This window comes from Crotalus tigris, unplaced genomic scaffold (assembly GCF_016545835.1).
Source record: "Crotalus tigris isolate CLP2741 ecotype Arizona unplaced genomic scaffold, ASM1654583v1 scf7180000017989.1554031673:749699, whole genome shotgun sequence".
Taxonomy (NCBI): Eukaryota; Metazoa; Chordata; class Lepidosauria; order Squamata; family Viperidae; genus Crotalus; species Crotalus tigris.
In genome coordinates, this window is record NW_024096759.1 from 327501 (window position 1) to 341390 (window position 13890).

Consider the following 13890-nt stretch of genomic DNA (forward strand, 5'->3'; position numbering starts at 1 on the left):
CAGCAGTCGTGGCCGTGTTGGTGGTGCCAGCGCTGGCTGAGGCTGTGGGAGGGGAGGCGGAGGTGCTGAAGGTGGCTTGGCCGCTGACGGAGGAAGTGGCCGAGGAGGAAGATCCACCGCCCTGAGCTGGAAAGGCAAGACAGAGAGGGCTGCTGGATCAAGCAGGAGAGGCGGACGGCGCCCGGCTCATCTTCAAACCTTTCAACGTCCCTCCCTTAGCTCCAGAGGACGCTGCTGTCAACTCTCTTCTCTTCCCAGGGGGGAAAAATCAATCACTAGGTCAGACCCAGACCCTGTAACCTCCTGCTCTTTTCTCCCAACCCTCAAAGTCCTCCATTCAGAGTCAATTTCTAGGTCAAGAAAATCCGCCCATTCTCGGGGTCTGACGCAGGTAAGTCCTCGACTTACGACAGTTCACTTAGTGCCCGTTCGAAGTTACGATGACACTGAAAAGTGACTTATGACAGTTTTTCATACCTTTGACCCTTGTAGCATCCCCACAGGTCACGGGATCAAAATTCAGACGCCTGGCCACTGACTCATATTTATGACCGTTTTGCAGTGTCCCAGGGTCACAGGATCCGCTTTTGTGACCTTCTGACGAGTAAAGTCAACGGGGGGGAAGCCAAGTTCCCTAAACAGTCGTGTTACTAACTTAACAACTGCAGTGGTTCCCTTAACGACCGTGGCAAGAAAGGTCGTAAAATGGGGCAACATCTGCTTAACAGATGTTTCACTTAGCAACAAATATTTTGGGCTCAGTTGTGGCCATAAGTGTTTTTCAGATCAGGGTTTTTCGACTTGGGTAAGTCCACCTCCTAAAATTCTCAACAGTAGCTGTGCTAGCTGGGGAACCATGGGAGTTGAAGTCCACACATATGAAAATTGCCAGAGTCAAGAAAACACGAAACTGGACACACACTATTTATTATCCAATATCTCAGGGGCTGCCATAAAGAAGAGGGAGTCAAGCTATTCTCCAAAGCACCTGAAGGCAGGACAAGAAGCAACGGGTGGAAACTAATCAAGGAGAGAAGCAACCTAGAACTAAGGAGAAATTTCCTGACAGTGAGAACAATTAATCAGTGGAACAACCTGCCTCCAGAAGCTGTGAATGCTCCAACACTGGAAGCTTTTAAGAAGAGACTAGACAGCCATTTGTCCGAAATGGTGTAGGACTAGATGACCTCTAAGGTCCCTTCCAACTTTACTACTATTACTATAACAGGGAGGCTGCGACTTACAACCATTCGTTCAGCCACCATTTGACATTACAACGGCACTGAAAAAGGTGAGTTATGACTGTTTTTTCACACTTACAAGTGTTACAACATCCCCCCATGGCCACGTGTTCAAAATTCGGATGCGTGGCAACCGGCTCATATTTATGACGGCCGCAGTGTCCAGGGGGTCACGTGATCCCCTTTTGTGAACTTCTCACAAGCAAAGTCAATGGGGAAGCCAGATTCACTTCACTTCCTCAACTTACACCTGTGTAAACGACCCTGTCTAGAGAGATTCTCAGTCATCCATGTCATGGTTGTCCCAAAGGTGCTTTTTTCAAGAGGCAACTGGACTTTGTTGTTTTTCTTTGAAGACGTTTCGCTTCTCATCCAAGAAGCTTCTTCAGCCCTGACTGGATGGTGGGGAATGGAAGGATTTATACCAGTGGTTCTCAACCTGTGGGTCGGGACCCCATTTGGGGTCGAACGACCATTTCACGGGGGTCGCCAAACAACGCAGTCCGCCATTTTTTCCCCCTTTTCCTTAGCTGTGCTACTCTTAAATAGAGTCTAATTCTATTGGCTTTCAAAAGCCAATAGGAATTGTCCAGGCTGTCTCTGCCCTGATGAGCCCGCCAAAAGTCCCATTCTGCAAACGGTGCTGCACCAGTTGAGTAGTCCTCGACTTACAACCGGTTGAGTAGTCCTCGACTTACGACCGGTTGGGGGTTGCGGCATTAAAAAGGTTTATAAACCACTGATTTATACTCCTTGCAGACAGCTGGTCATTTGCATTCATTAGAGAGTAAAGTGAATAGCTAGTACACTCTCTAATGCAGGGGTCCCCAACCCCTGGTCCGTGGACCAGTACCGGCCGCAGCATGCCAACAACCGGTCCGCACAAACAAGCAAAACCCCATCTGCAGGATGCAGGCAGCACACAAAGCCACATGCCCTCTCTGGTCCGTGGAAAAACCTCTCTCCACGTAACTGGTCCTTGGTGCCCAAAAGGTTGGGGACCTCTGCTCTAATTAATGCAAATGACCAGCTGTCTGCAAGGAGTATAAATCCTTCCATTTTCCCACCGTCCAGTCAGAGCCGAAGAAGCTTCTTGGATGAGAAGCGAAACGTCTTCAAGGAAAATCGAGAAAGTCCAGTGGCCTCCTGAAAAAGCACCTTTGAGCTAACAACCATGTTACTAACTTAACAACGGCAGGGATTCACTTAAGAACGGTAGCCGGAAAGATCATAAAATGGGGCACGACTCACTTAGCAACAGAAAATTTGGGGCTTCACGGCGGTCCTAAGCCGAGGACGACCTGCAGTTTTAACCTGTCCTCCCACTCCTATCCGAAAACAAGTTTCAAATAAACCCACTCCCACATCTCAAGATCCTCAGACCCGCAACATTCAGAGACATCCATGGTTCCTGCCTGGTCACTTACCCACGATCATAGGCTGCTGCATGAGAAGCTGTCCCACCAATCCACTGATCATCTGGGCTAAGGACGCGTTCCCACCCATGGCCGGGCCCTGGCGTGGAACGAAGACAGTTTTTCAAGAGACAGAAAGCACCGCATAGACGCGCCATCACCCCGATCTCCGATCGTTTTGGCCCTCACCCCTTGTCCGGCTGGCTGGGGGGACCCAGCGTGGGTGGGCCGCACGGAAGGAGCAGAAGGCCTGGCAATCACGACACGTGTTGGAGCCGACGGGAAGCTGGGGACCTGCTGGCCTAGAAAACACAAAAAAGAGAAAGAATGTTATGACTGGGGCCTTTGGCGCCCCGAGGAGGGGGCTTAGCCCTTGGGGACCCCACAGCTCCTCCCTGCTCCCAGTTCCAGAGAGACACCCCCTTGCTGCAGGTGGTCCTCCACTTACAGCCACAATTGAGCCCAACATCTCTTAGTTGTTCAGTGAGTTTTGCCCCATTTTACAACTTTTCTTGCCACAGTTAAGTGAATCACTGCAGCTGTTAGTAACATTGTTGCTACGTGAATCTGGCCTCCCCGTTGACTTTGCTAGTCAGGAGGCCACCCAAGGTAATCACATGACCCTGGGCTGTGGCAACAGTCATAAACAGGAGCCAGGGGCCAAGCGTCTGAATTGTGATCGCCATGATCCTGGGGATGCTGCAACGGTCACCAAGTGTGGATAACGGTCCTGAATCACTTTGTTCAGTGCCACTGCAATTCCGAACGGTCACTAAATGAACTTTTGCTACGTCGAGGACTACCTATATCAGGGGTAGGAAACCTTGGCTCTTTTTATGACTCGTGGACTTCAACTTAATGAGCCGAGGTGGCGCAGCAGTTAGAGTGCAGTACTGCAGGCCACCTTAGCTGACTGTGTTCAGCAGGTCAGCGGTTCAAATCTCACCGGCTCAAGGTTGACTCAGCCTTCCATCCTTCCGAGGTAGGTAAAATGAGGACCCAGATTGTTGGGGGCAATGTAAAATATATATATATATACATTGCTTACTGGTGTACACCGCTTAGAGCAGTGGTTCTCAACCTTTCTAATGCCGTGACCCATAATACAGTTCCCCATGTTGTGGTGACCCCCAAGTGGGGTGTGGCCACCAATAAGAGGGAGTAGGACAGCTAGGGAAAAGGGAACAAAATGGTGGACAGCATGGTTTGGCGACCCCCATGAAATGGTCGTTCGACCCCAAATGGGGTCCCGACCCACAGGTTGAGAACCACTGACTTAGAGAGTGCTTGCACTTAAAGCGGTATATAAGTCTCATAAATAAATAAATAAACAAACAAACTCCCAGAATTCCTCAGCCAGCCATGCTGAGGGGAAAGGGAGAGGTTTCCAAGCTGAGCCATGCTGGCTCAGGAATTCTGGGAGTTGAAGTCCACGAGTCATAAAAGAGCCAAGGTTGCCTACCCCTGACCTATATGCATCCCCTCTCCTCCTTTGTTGCTACCTGTAGCCGCCGAGGCTGCCGCTGCCATGGCTTGTTGCGTTATCTGATGGGCCACGGCCTGCATGAACTCTGGCGGGAGGTTGGGAAGAGGCATGTGGGCACTGCTACCTGGAGAGAAGCAACAGAGCCCAGGGTGAAATCAACAAGGCGGGAAACGGGCAACCCACACCCAAAGCGGGTCGGCTGCCCCGGATGAGAGGGAGCCATTTTCCTTACCCGTCCCTTGGGAGTGTCCGGTTGGACCAGCTGGTCCCATCAATGGCACTCCGCCAGAACTACCGCTGCCCAACTGGGAGCTGGAGTCTAAAGAGGGAGAAAAAAGCAAGTAGGCCTCAGAAAAGAGAGGCCATCCATTTTGCGGATCAATTTCTGCCTTGCCTCGTTTCTCTGGATCGGCTGGATTTCATTTCACATAACCGCAAACTCCCCTTCCCCCAAGTAACATGGCTTTAACCAAGATGCTGAGAAGTGAGGGGGCAGAGAATATTATTCTAGCCTCCCCCCCCCCTTCTTCCCCTCACCGCACCCTGTAACAACTTCCACACTTTTGGGTCAATTGAAATTATGGGGAGGGAGGCATGTGGAGAAAATACTAAAATAATACTTGGCATGACATTTTAACTGAATTGTTTAAGGAAGACTTAATGTCGGCTGGCGGGCCCTTGGGGAAGGGCCTTTTCTGTGGTGGCTCCGACGTGGTGGAATCAACTTCCCCCCGAGATTTGAACTACTCCCATCTTGCCAGCCTTCAAGAAAGCTATTAAAACTCTCCTGTTCCGGCAGGCCTGGGGTTGATATCCCCGGGGGGGGGGGGGGCGGGATTCGATTGGAACATGCTGTGTGAATGTATTCTTTTTTAATTGTTACATTTGTTGTTTTAATTTTGTACGCCGCCCTGAGTCCCTAGAGATTGGGCGGCATATAAATTTTATTAATAAATAAATAAATAAATAAAATCTGGTCACTTGAAACACTGAATCAAAAATTATATACTTGGGTTCCCACTTTCACTCCTAGGGATTCCAGCGTTTGATTCTCACTCTATCCTCCTAACAACCTGCACCCAAGTGGTCAAAATTCGGTCAGGGACACCCTTCAAGGGCCATGGTAGTTCAAAATAATACTACCGAGAAAGAAAACAACGCAGCAATACTAATGGGGCAAGGCACTGCATATCAACAGAGACCTAACGCCACTCCCTTCTAGCACTGATGCCGTTACCTAGATGGGTATGGAGACATCTGCAAGAATCACCACCAAGCTCAGAGAGCCCCCCCCCCAAACCCCACAGTTCAACCCTGGGCTACAAATCTTCTCTTCTGTGAGTATAACCTTATCAGGTCTCCCCCCCCCCCAAACTCACCCTGTATATTCATGTGCATCATAACCATGGGCTCGACCGTCTGATGTGAAATCCGGATGACTCGGGGGTGCCCCGTTTGAGAGGACTGCGGCAGGATAGGGGTGACCCCCGGGGAGAGGGAAGGAGGCGAACCTTCGGAGGGCTGGGTTGACTCCACAGGGCTGGAGGTGCGAGGCTGGCCGGGGGGAGTGGCCTGGGCGGCAGCAGAGCCTTCCAAGTTGGTGCGACCCCCATTGCCCGTCATGGTGACGGTGGTTCCGACGTTAATCTGAGGCAAGGACACGGAGGAAAAAGCAGAGTGCCTCTGGGTTCTCCTTTGCTGAACCCTCTCGCCCAGCCTCGGGAAGCAGAGCTGGGGCCCGAGCCATTTCCGGCTCGGAGGGAAAGGCACCCTCAACCTGGCTTCTTCCAGGCCAAGGGCCTCACCTGGATGGGAATGGCCGCTTGCTGCAGGACCATGGGAGCTGTGTAATGGGACATCGGCCGCACCACGTGCAGGTGGCGGGGGGCGCTGCAGGAGAGATTGCAGCGCAAGTCCGAGAGGGCTACAAAGGTGTTACCCAGAAGGCGCAGCGACTCCCCCACCAGGTTGATGATGCGCTGGTCCTCTTCACGCCCCTCCGTCTGGCAAAGGAAAGGCAGGGAAATTGAAAGAAACGAAGCAGGTTTTGTTTGTTGGTTTGTTCCTTACAAAGTCTAAAAAGTACGGCAAAATTTTGCTGGGTCAGATCCAAGAACTACTAAGCCCGGAGGGTCACGGGGTTAGGACGCTGGGCTGGAGGTTGGCAAGCCTGCGTTTGAGACCCGAATGATGCTGAATGTCAGGGTGAGCTCCCGTCATTTGCTCCAGCTCCTTGATGGGGACATGAAAAGAGCCCCCCATGGACGTCCCCCGGGCAATGGTGATGTCACCGGCTAATCCAGGGGTAGGCAACCTCGGCTCTTTTATGACTCATGGATTTCAACTCCCAGAATTCCTGAGCCAGCCATGCTGGCTTTAAACAGTGGCTCCGACACAAACGGGATGGGGGACTGAGCCCAGAACCAAGGCCTCTGAAAGCTTGCGTCAGGGGTCTTCCAACTTGGCCCTTTTATGGCTTGTGGACTTCAGCTCCCAGCGTGCCTGGCTGAGGAATTCTGGGAGTTGAAGTCCACGAGTCATAGAAGGTCCACGTTGGAAGACCCCTGGCCTACGTCTTCAACTGAGGTAACTGAAGGCCAGAAGCTAGAAAGAATACTTTTAACGATACAACCAAACGCTTCAGCTGTAAAAAGACATTGAGCAAACGTCAAGATACCCAGCAAATACAGAAATAAGTTATAGGGTGAAAAGGTAACTTCCAAGGTTAGAAAGTCAGTTTTCGATTTTTAGGACCAGACAGCGCTTACGTTGTTGTTATAGTCGGCAGTGCCGGCAGTTCCCAGGACCTCCTCGTATCTCTGCAGGAAAGGCTGGAGTCTGCTTTCCAACCCACGAAGCTCGCCCAGAACCTCCACATACTCCCCAGGCGATGGGTGGCTATGGGGACAGAGAAGGACCCTCATCGTCTTGCTCAGATGGACTGCCCTGCCTCCTCTGGGAAACAAGCCAGTATCCCTCCAGCTCCTCCCGGCTGCCCCTCTACACTTTGGTACATCCCACCTGTATGGTTCCCACCCACTGATTCCCACCCGCCCTGGTCTGTCAGCACCTGGCTGGTTTTCCTTCTGAAGGGAGGGTGGGGAGGGGCTCCACGCAGCCTGCCCAAGAGAGCTCTTGCTATCTCTTTGGTGGGCAGCCTCCTTACTTGGGGGCGGCTGCTTCAGCCCCGGGGGGCGGCTCGCTCCCAGAGGGTGGCGTTTCCTCTGCTGGCGTGGGCTCCTGAGGAGGCTCAGATTCGGTGCCTGTCATCGGCTCCCTTTCAGTGGGGCTGGCGGACGGCGTATCCTCGGGTCCCGCAGCAGCATGCTCACTAGTATTGCCCTGAAGGAAAAAGATACGTAACTCCAAGGCCTGGGAGGAGTTTCCGGGCAGTGTTTCTACGTTCCTGCTTCATGTTCCCCGGGGGTTGGAAATTCGCTTACCTCTAGTCGGTTCAGGATACCTTGAATGTCCCGTAACATATGCTGGGCCATAACAAGACGGACACGGGGTTCACTCTGCAAGGAGGAAAGAAACGCGTCCTTAGCAGGAGGCCTGAGAAGACTTCTTTTCCCTGTATGAGAATCCCTCCAGTCCTACAGACCCCTACCCTCTTTGGGTCAAACTGACTCTTCCCACTTCTTGACTTCCTGAAGGCCAGCTTCAGGCCTTCCTGTCCTCCCCCCCCCCCCCAGTGGAATCCACTCACCCCACACCCACTTTCCCAACCTGTGGCCAATCCCACCTCCTTTTCAGTCTCGACCTCACGCTTTTCAACTCACTTGGCCCCTCAAGCCAAAGTTTGCTTCCTGTAGCCGTGATGGCTCTTGCTGAGACCACGGGCAGGAAGAACCCAACGTGTTCCTAACACAAACCCTCCATGTCTAACCCCAAGAGGCAATTGGGGGAGCTCAGATCACTTAAGTAAGGAGACCTCAAGCTTTCTACATCACAGTTTCCCCCATCGAAGCTCCAGTGAAGTTTCTCCTTGAAGCATTTTAGGATGCGAAGAAAAAAAACTTCTTTTACGTCTCCGAAGAACTGCAAATGTTTTTCGCATCAAGAGTCTTGGTGATTTTGGGTCCCTTTCTCTTATTTCTCACCCTGAGATTCAGTCATAGGACCCTTCCAGCCTTTTGCTGACATCTGACTGGCTCTGTAGTACATACACTCTATGAAACATCTCCCCCACGTACGAACACTTCAGATGAGCTGGACAAACAGCCCACTATCATGTCCATTCAGCATCGTGTCTGGATGGAGTTCACAGAAGCTGCACTGGGAGGGCACCAGCCTGGAGAAGGCTGGTGTAAATAGCCCTCAACGCCTTTCTTTTAAAAAAATTAAAAGACACTTAAGTTGCTTCGGCATTCTTTCTAAGGAACGTAGAAGACATCCAATGCAAGGCCCTGAATCTGGCACCCGTTGAGTACAATGCTTCTAGAATGGTGGCTAAAGAAATGAAACTAGGATTGGAAAGAACTATCTTCATAAAATAGCAGCCACCGATCAAAAATTGCCTCTGGATAGAATGTTGGATTGGTTACACGTTCAGGTGCTTTGGAATAATAGGTTGACCCCACCCCTTCTTTGTGGCAACCCCTGAGATATTGGAACATGGCTATCACCCTAGTCCAGGGGTAGGCAACCTCGGCTCTTTTATGACTCATGGACTTCGACTCCCAGAATTCCTGAGTCAGCTATTCTGGGAGTCGAAGTCCATGAGTCATAAAAGAGCCGAGGTTGCCTACCCCTGCCCTAGTCCTTCTTTTCATTAAATCAGATATACCCAATTCCAACAACCGTTCTTCGTCTTTCAGTCCCCTAATCACCTTTGTTGCTCTTCTCTGCACTTTCTAGAATCTCAACATCTTTTTTATATGATGGCGACCAAAACATTTCAATAAACTTTGTAAAAAAAAAAAAGGGGGGGGGGCTTTTCTAGAAGCCAAATAACAATCTAAGCAGCCTCTCAAACAACCAAATCTCCTTACATCACGCTACAGTCAAGGGTCTTGGTTATGCCCACATATTAAATAAATCCTTCAATTTTAACATTACATTCTAGCCTTCCCAAGCCACTTGTACCTGAATAGGAGCCTGGTCCATATTTATATGAACATCCACAGACGATCCATCATTCTTTGGAAAGCAGGGAGTGAGAAATAGACAGAGAAAAAAATTAAAAGGACCAAAAACAAACAAACAAAAAAAGAGGTGGATGTGCAAGAGAAAAGAACAAAACAGAACAGAAAAGGTTAAAAAAAAAAAACAGTAGATCAAATTGCCACATCATCCATGGCTGCTCCCCACCCAGTGTGGTAGATTCTTGAAATTACACATCACTTGAAAGATACTTTCTTGAAATAATACCAAATACCAAAGTTTATTTCTCACGACTTTCTCTCTTGCACAGGACACGATTACGCATCGTTCAAGCGTGAGCGTGCACACAAACGTATAGGATCCTATACCAGTGATGGCAAACCTTTTAGAGACCGAGTGCCCAAACTGCAACCCACAACCCACTTATGCATCATCGGGTGTCAGGTGGGTGTGGCCCATTGGCTGGGCGTGGCTGCGGTGGTAACGGCAGACTGGGTGGGACTAAAAAGTTCAATCAATCAATTCCAACTTTGCAAGATCTTTTTTTTTCCCGCGAGAAGTTGAAATTCACTGATTGATTGAACCTTTTTTTTTTGCACACGGCGGAGGCCTAAAGCAAAAAGGTTTTATAAAACCCAGCTGGGGCAACGGCGCGCGTGCCCACAGAGAGGGCTCTGAGTGCCGCCTCTGACACCCGTGCCATAGGTTTGCCACCACTGTCCTATACGTTTGTGTTCCCTTTATTTTTTGGAGCAGTATATTTTATTCCATGCGCACCGTAAACTCATAATTCCAAAAGATGGTGCAGAATTCTTAGGCTGAAATCCAGACGCCCTTATTGGAGGTGTCTACGGAGGTTCTCAGTCATGCAGATAAATGGTTTTCCCAAAGGTGGTTTATCAGGAGGCAACTGGACTTCCTTGTTTTTCCTTTTAGATCTTTAGCTTCTCATCCAAGAAGCCTCTTCAGCTCTGACTGGATGGCGGGGAAATGGAGCTGAAGAAGCTTCTTGGATGAGAAGCGAAAGATCTTCAAAAGGAAAAACAAGAAAGTCCAGTTGCCTCCTGAAAAAACAGCTTTGGGACCCTTACTGGAGGTAAACCATACCGACTTCAGAGGGGGCTGAATTCTGCACACTCAGAAATGTAAATCCTGAAGTATGTAGCTCACACGATAAACATCCCTAATCTTTTATTACTCAAAGCATATTTGCAAGCCTGTGTAACTTCGGAAAGGGCTCTCATAATACTTCCTTGGTTCCTGCTTTACGGCCACTCTGGTTTGCAAACACAGGCCCTCTCCCCAAACCTTGCTTAAGACGATGCAGGCTGCACCTGGGCGATCGTCAGGTCAGGAATACAGACAAAGATACGAGAGAGAGAGAGAGAATACAGCCCCAGGAGCTCCAGCCCCAGAACTGTCATTTCTTAGTCTGGATAAAGACAGGTAGCCCTCGACTTACAGCACTTCATTTAGTGACTGTTCAAAATTACAACGGCACTGAAAAAAAAAAAAAATAACTGAGGACCGTTTTTCACACTTAGGACCGTCGCAGCATCCCAGTGATCACATGATCAAAATTCAGATGCTTAAACACTCATATTTATGACGGCTGCGGTGTCCCCGGGGTCGTGCGATCCCCTTTTGCGACCTTCTGTGAAGTCAAGTCCAAGGGGGAAGCCAGATTCTGGCTTAATGACCGTGTGGCTAGCTTAACCCCTGCAGCAATTCGCTTAGCAACTGGGGCGAGAAAAAGTCGTCAAACGGGGCAAAGCTCCCTTAACAAACGTCTCGCCGAGCCACAGAAACGTTGGGCTCCACTGTGCTCGTAAAGCCGAGGGACTCCCTGTACGCTTTTAGATCTCCCCGAACAACAGGAAAGAAAGTCCTATGGGGGATTCAAACCCACTTCCTGTCTGTCCGTATCAGCCGCACCACCCACAGGAATCACAAAGAGGGGGAACAGAGGGACAGCCAGGCTAGGCTCTGTTCTGGTTGTACCATGCTGTTCACGACACAATTCTCCGACTCAGAAATGACAGTTCAGGAACAGCTGGCGTGGACTCCACTCTGTGCACAGGCAGAAGGGAGGAACCCAACACTGCTAAAATGCCCCCCCCCCACCACCACCCAGCAGCTCCCACTACAACAGTGGTTCTCAACTTTTTTAATGCCGCAACCCCCCAACCAGTCGTAAGTCGGGGACTACTCAACCGGTCGTAAGTTGAGGACTACTCAACTGGTGCAGCACCGTTTGCAGAATGGGACTTTTGGCGGGCTCAGCAGGGCAGAGACAGCCTGGACAATTCCTATTGGCTTTTGAAAGCCAATAGAATTAGACTCTATTCAAGAGAGTCTATTCTATTGGCTTTCAAAAGCCAATAGAATAAAAGGGAGTAGCACAGCTAAGGAAAAGGGGAAACAAAATGGCGGACTGTGTTGTTTGGCGACCCCCGTGAAATGGTTGTTCGACCCCAAATAGGGTCCCGACCCACAGGTTGAGAACCACTGCACTACAAAGTAATAGCGTACAAGCAAGTTCCTCCTCGTTTTATTAACGAGAAGGGAGCTAAAGCATTAGGGGGAGCCCGATACTTCCCCTTGCCCTGCAGCGGAGCGCTCTTTGGCTAAAACTCACTTGTGTGGGCGGCTGTGGGTCCATAATGCTTACTGGTAAGTTGAAGGTTCCCACCATAACGTAACTGTTGGCGTTGCGGTCATGGACAGTGGAACCTGACCCCCGGGGTCCTGTGTTGTTGTGAGGGGCAGAAGACAAGCCTGCTCCTGATGGTCCCCCCGAGGGCGACTGGGTCTGGGGAGGTGCGCGTTCCACCAGGTGGATGACCTTGCCTCCAACGTCTGCCAAAAAAAAACATAAAACACACACACAGAGAGACACACAAACACCGGGATATATGATCAGATTTCCTTAAAGGCGTTTTCATTCCAAGTCTAGCTGCCTTGAAACCCATTTTAAGAACTGGCAGTTTTTAAGCAGAGATTGGACAGCCAGTTTAATGAAGAGAAGGACGAGGGGGGACATGATAGAAGTATTCCAATATCTCAGGGGCTGCCATAAAGAAGAGGGAATCAAGCTATTTTCCAAAGCACCTGAAGGCAGGACAAGGAGCAACAGGTGGAAACTAATCAAGGAGAGAAGCAAGCTAGAACTAAGGAGAAACTTCCTGACAGTTAGAACAATTAACCAGTGGAACAACCTGCCTCCAGAAGCGGTGAATGCTCCAACACTGGAAGTTTTTAAGAAGAGACTGGACAGCCATTTGTCCAAAATGGTATAGGATTTCCTGCCTGAGCAGGGGGTTGGACTAGATGACCTCCAAGGTCCCTTCCAACTTTACTATTATTATTATTATTATTACTACTATTACTATTATTATTATTATTTGTCTGAAACAGTACAGGGGGTCCTTGACTTACAATAGTTTGTTTAGTGACAGTGCGAAGTTACAACAGCCCTGAGAAAAGTGACTTATGACCATTTTTCACATTTATGACTGTTGTAGCATCTCGATAGTCACATGATTTACATTCGGACGCTTGGCAACTGACTCATATTTATGAGAGTTGCAGCGTCCCCGGAATCATGTGATGCCCTTTTGCGACCTTCTGATAAAGCAAGATCTATGGGGAAGCCAGATTCACTTAACAACCACTTAACAACTGCAGTGATTCGCTTAACAACTGTGAAGAAAAAGGCTGTAAAATGGGGCTAAACTCACTTAACAAATGTCACACTTAAAGTTTGGTCTCAATCGTGAATTACCTGTACCGATCATACAATATAATATATATTATAACACATTACGTATATTACTATTATTATATTGTAGTATATATGTACATTGTACAAGATGTACATACATGTCCAAACATGTACGTATGTACATCAAGTAGGAAAAGAATTGGTAGGGATGTTAAAATAACCAGGATATGTATAAGCTAAAAAGTATTGATAAATGTAAGAATGTTATTTTTATTTAATTGATATAATAAGAATTTATTAGTTTAAATATGAGACAGTAAATACTAAGGGGAAAAGAGAGGAAATATTTAATGTGGAAGTTTGAGACTTGCACTAAAGATGTTTGTATGTCACTGAATTTTCGATTTAACTCAGCCGCTTTTTAAACACTTAAATGTAAAATTAGAAAATCAATAAAACATTAAAGGGGGGGGGAGAATTGGTAGGGGAAAGGGCAACCAGTTTAGGTCTCAAAATCAATTTCAAAGTTTTATTTCAACAATTGTGCGCTCCACCCGGGGTTATGAGCCTCTGCCAAAATAACTCAAGAGCAAGCACCTCCTGAAAAAAATACGAATTTCATTCTGGGAGTGAAACTATGGAAGCAAGCGTGAACGTCCTCCATGGCTGTTCCCCGGGTTCAGAACCCCTCCCCGTCTCCCAAACCCCTCCTCTCTTTACTTCAACCCGTAACCTTCTCTTGCTTCCCGACTCACTGTATTCTTTTAACTTCTTGTCGTCTTGTAGGACTCTCCCTTGGTAGATGAGGCGCTGCTTTTCGGAGGGAATGTTGACTGAGCCTGCTATGTGCTCCTTGAACTCTTTCACTGTGATCTACGGAGCAGAAAGAAAACGGGTCTCCCACTATTCCTTCACCAG

General features: G+C 48.9%; 1 protein-coding gene across 10 annotated transcripts in view; it reads right to left on the reverse strand.

Moving 5' to 3' along the window:
* Positions 1-13890, reverse strand: part of BAG6 (BAG cochaperone 6) — a 40797-nt gene that overhangs the window by 18956 nt on the left and 7951 nt on the right. For 8 of the 10 annotated variants that reach the window (XM_039346349.1, XM_039346348.1, XM_039346347.1 and 5 more), the window contains 13 exons: positions 13728-13845; positions 11887-12107; positions 9231-9284; positions 7586-7660; positions 7309-7484; positions 6911-7040; positions 5948-6145; positions 5522-5789; positions 4375-4461; positions 4159-4266; positions 2846-2958; positions 2669-2756; positions 1-126 (listed from right to left, as the gene is read on the reverse strand). The exon at positions 1-126 is cut by the window's left edge and continues 215 nt beyond it. In XM_039346349.1, the coding sequence (XP_039202283.1) occupies positions 1-126; positions 2669-2756; positions 2846-2958; positions 4159-4266; positions 4375-4461; positions 5522-5789; positions 5948-6145; positions 6911-7040; positions 7309-7484; positions 7586-7660; positions 9231-9284; positions 11887-12107; positions 13728-13845 (1762 nt within the window). The remainder of the gene's footprint in view (positions 127-2668; positions 2757-2845; positions 2959-4158; positions 4267-4374; positions 4462-5521; positions 5790-5947; positions 6146-6910; positions 7041-7308; positions 7485-7585; positions 7661-9230; positions 9285-11886; positions 12108-13727; positions 13846-13890) is intronic. The other 2 variants (XM_039346351.1, XM_039346352.1) reach the window with 2 other exon arrangements.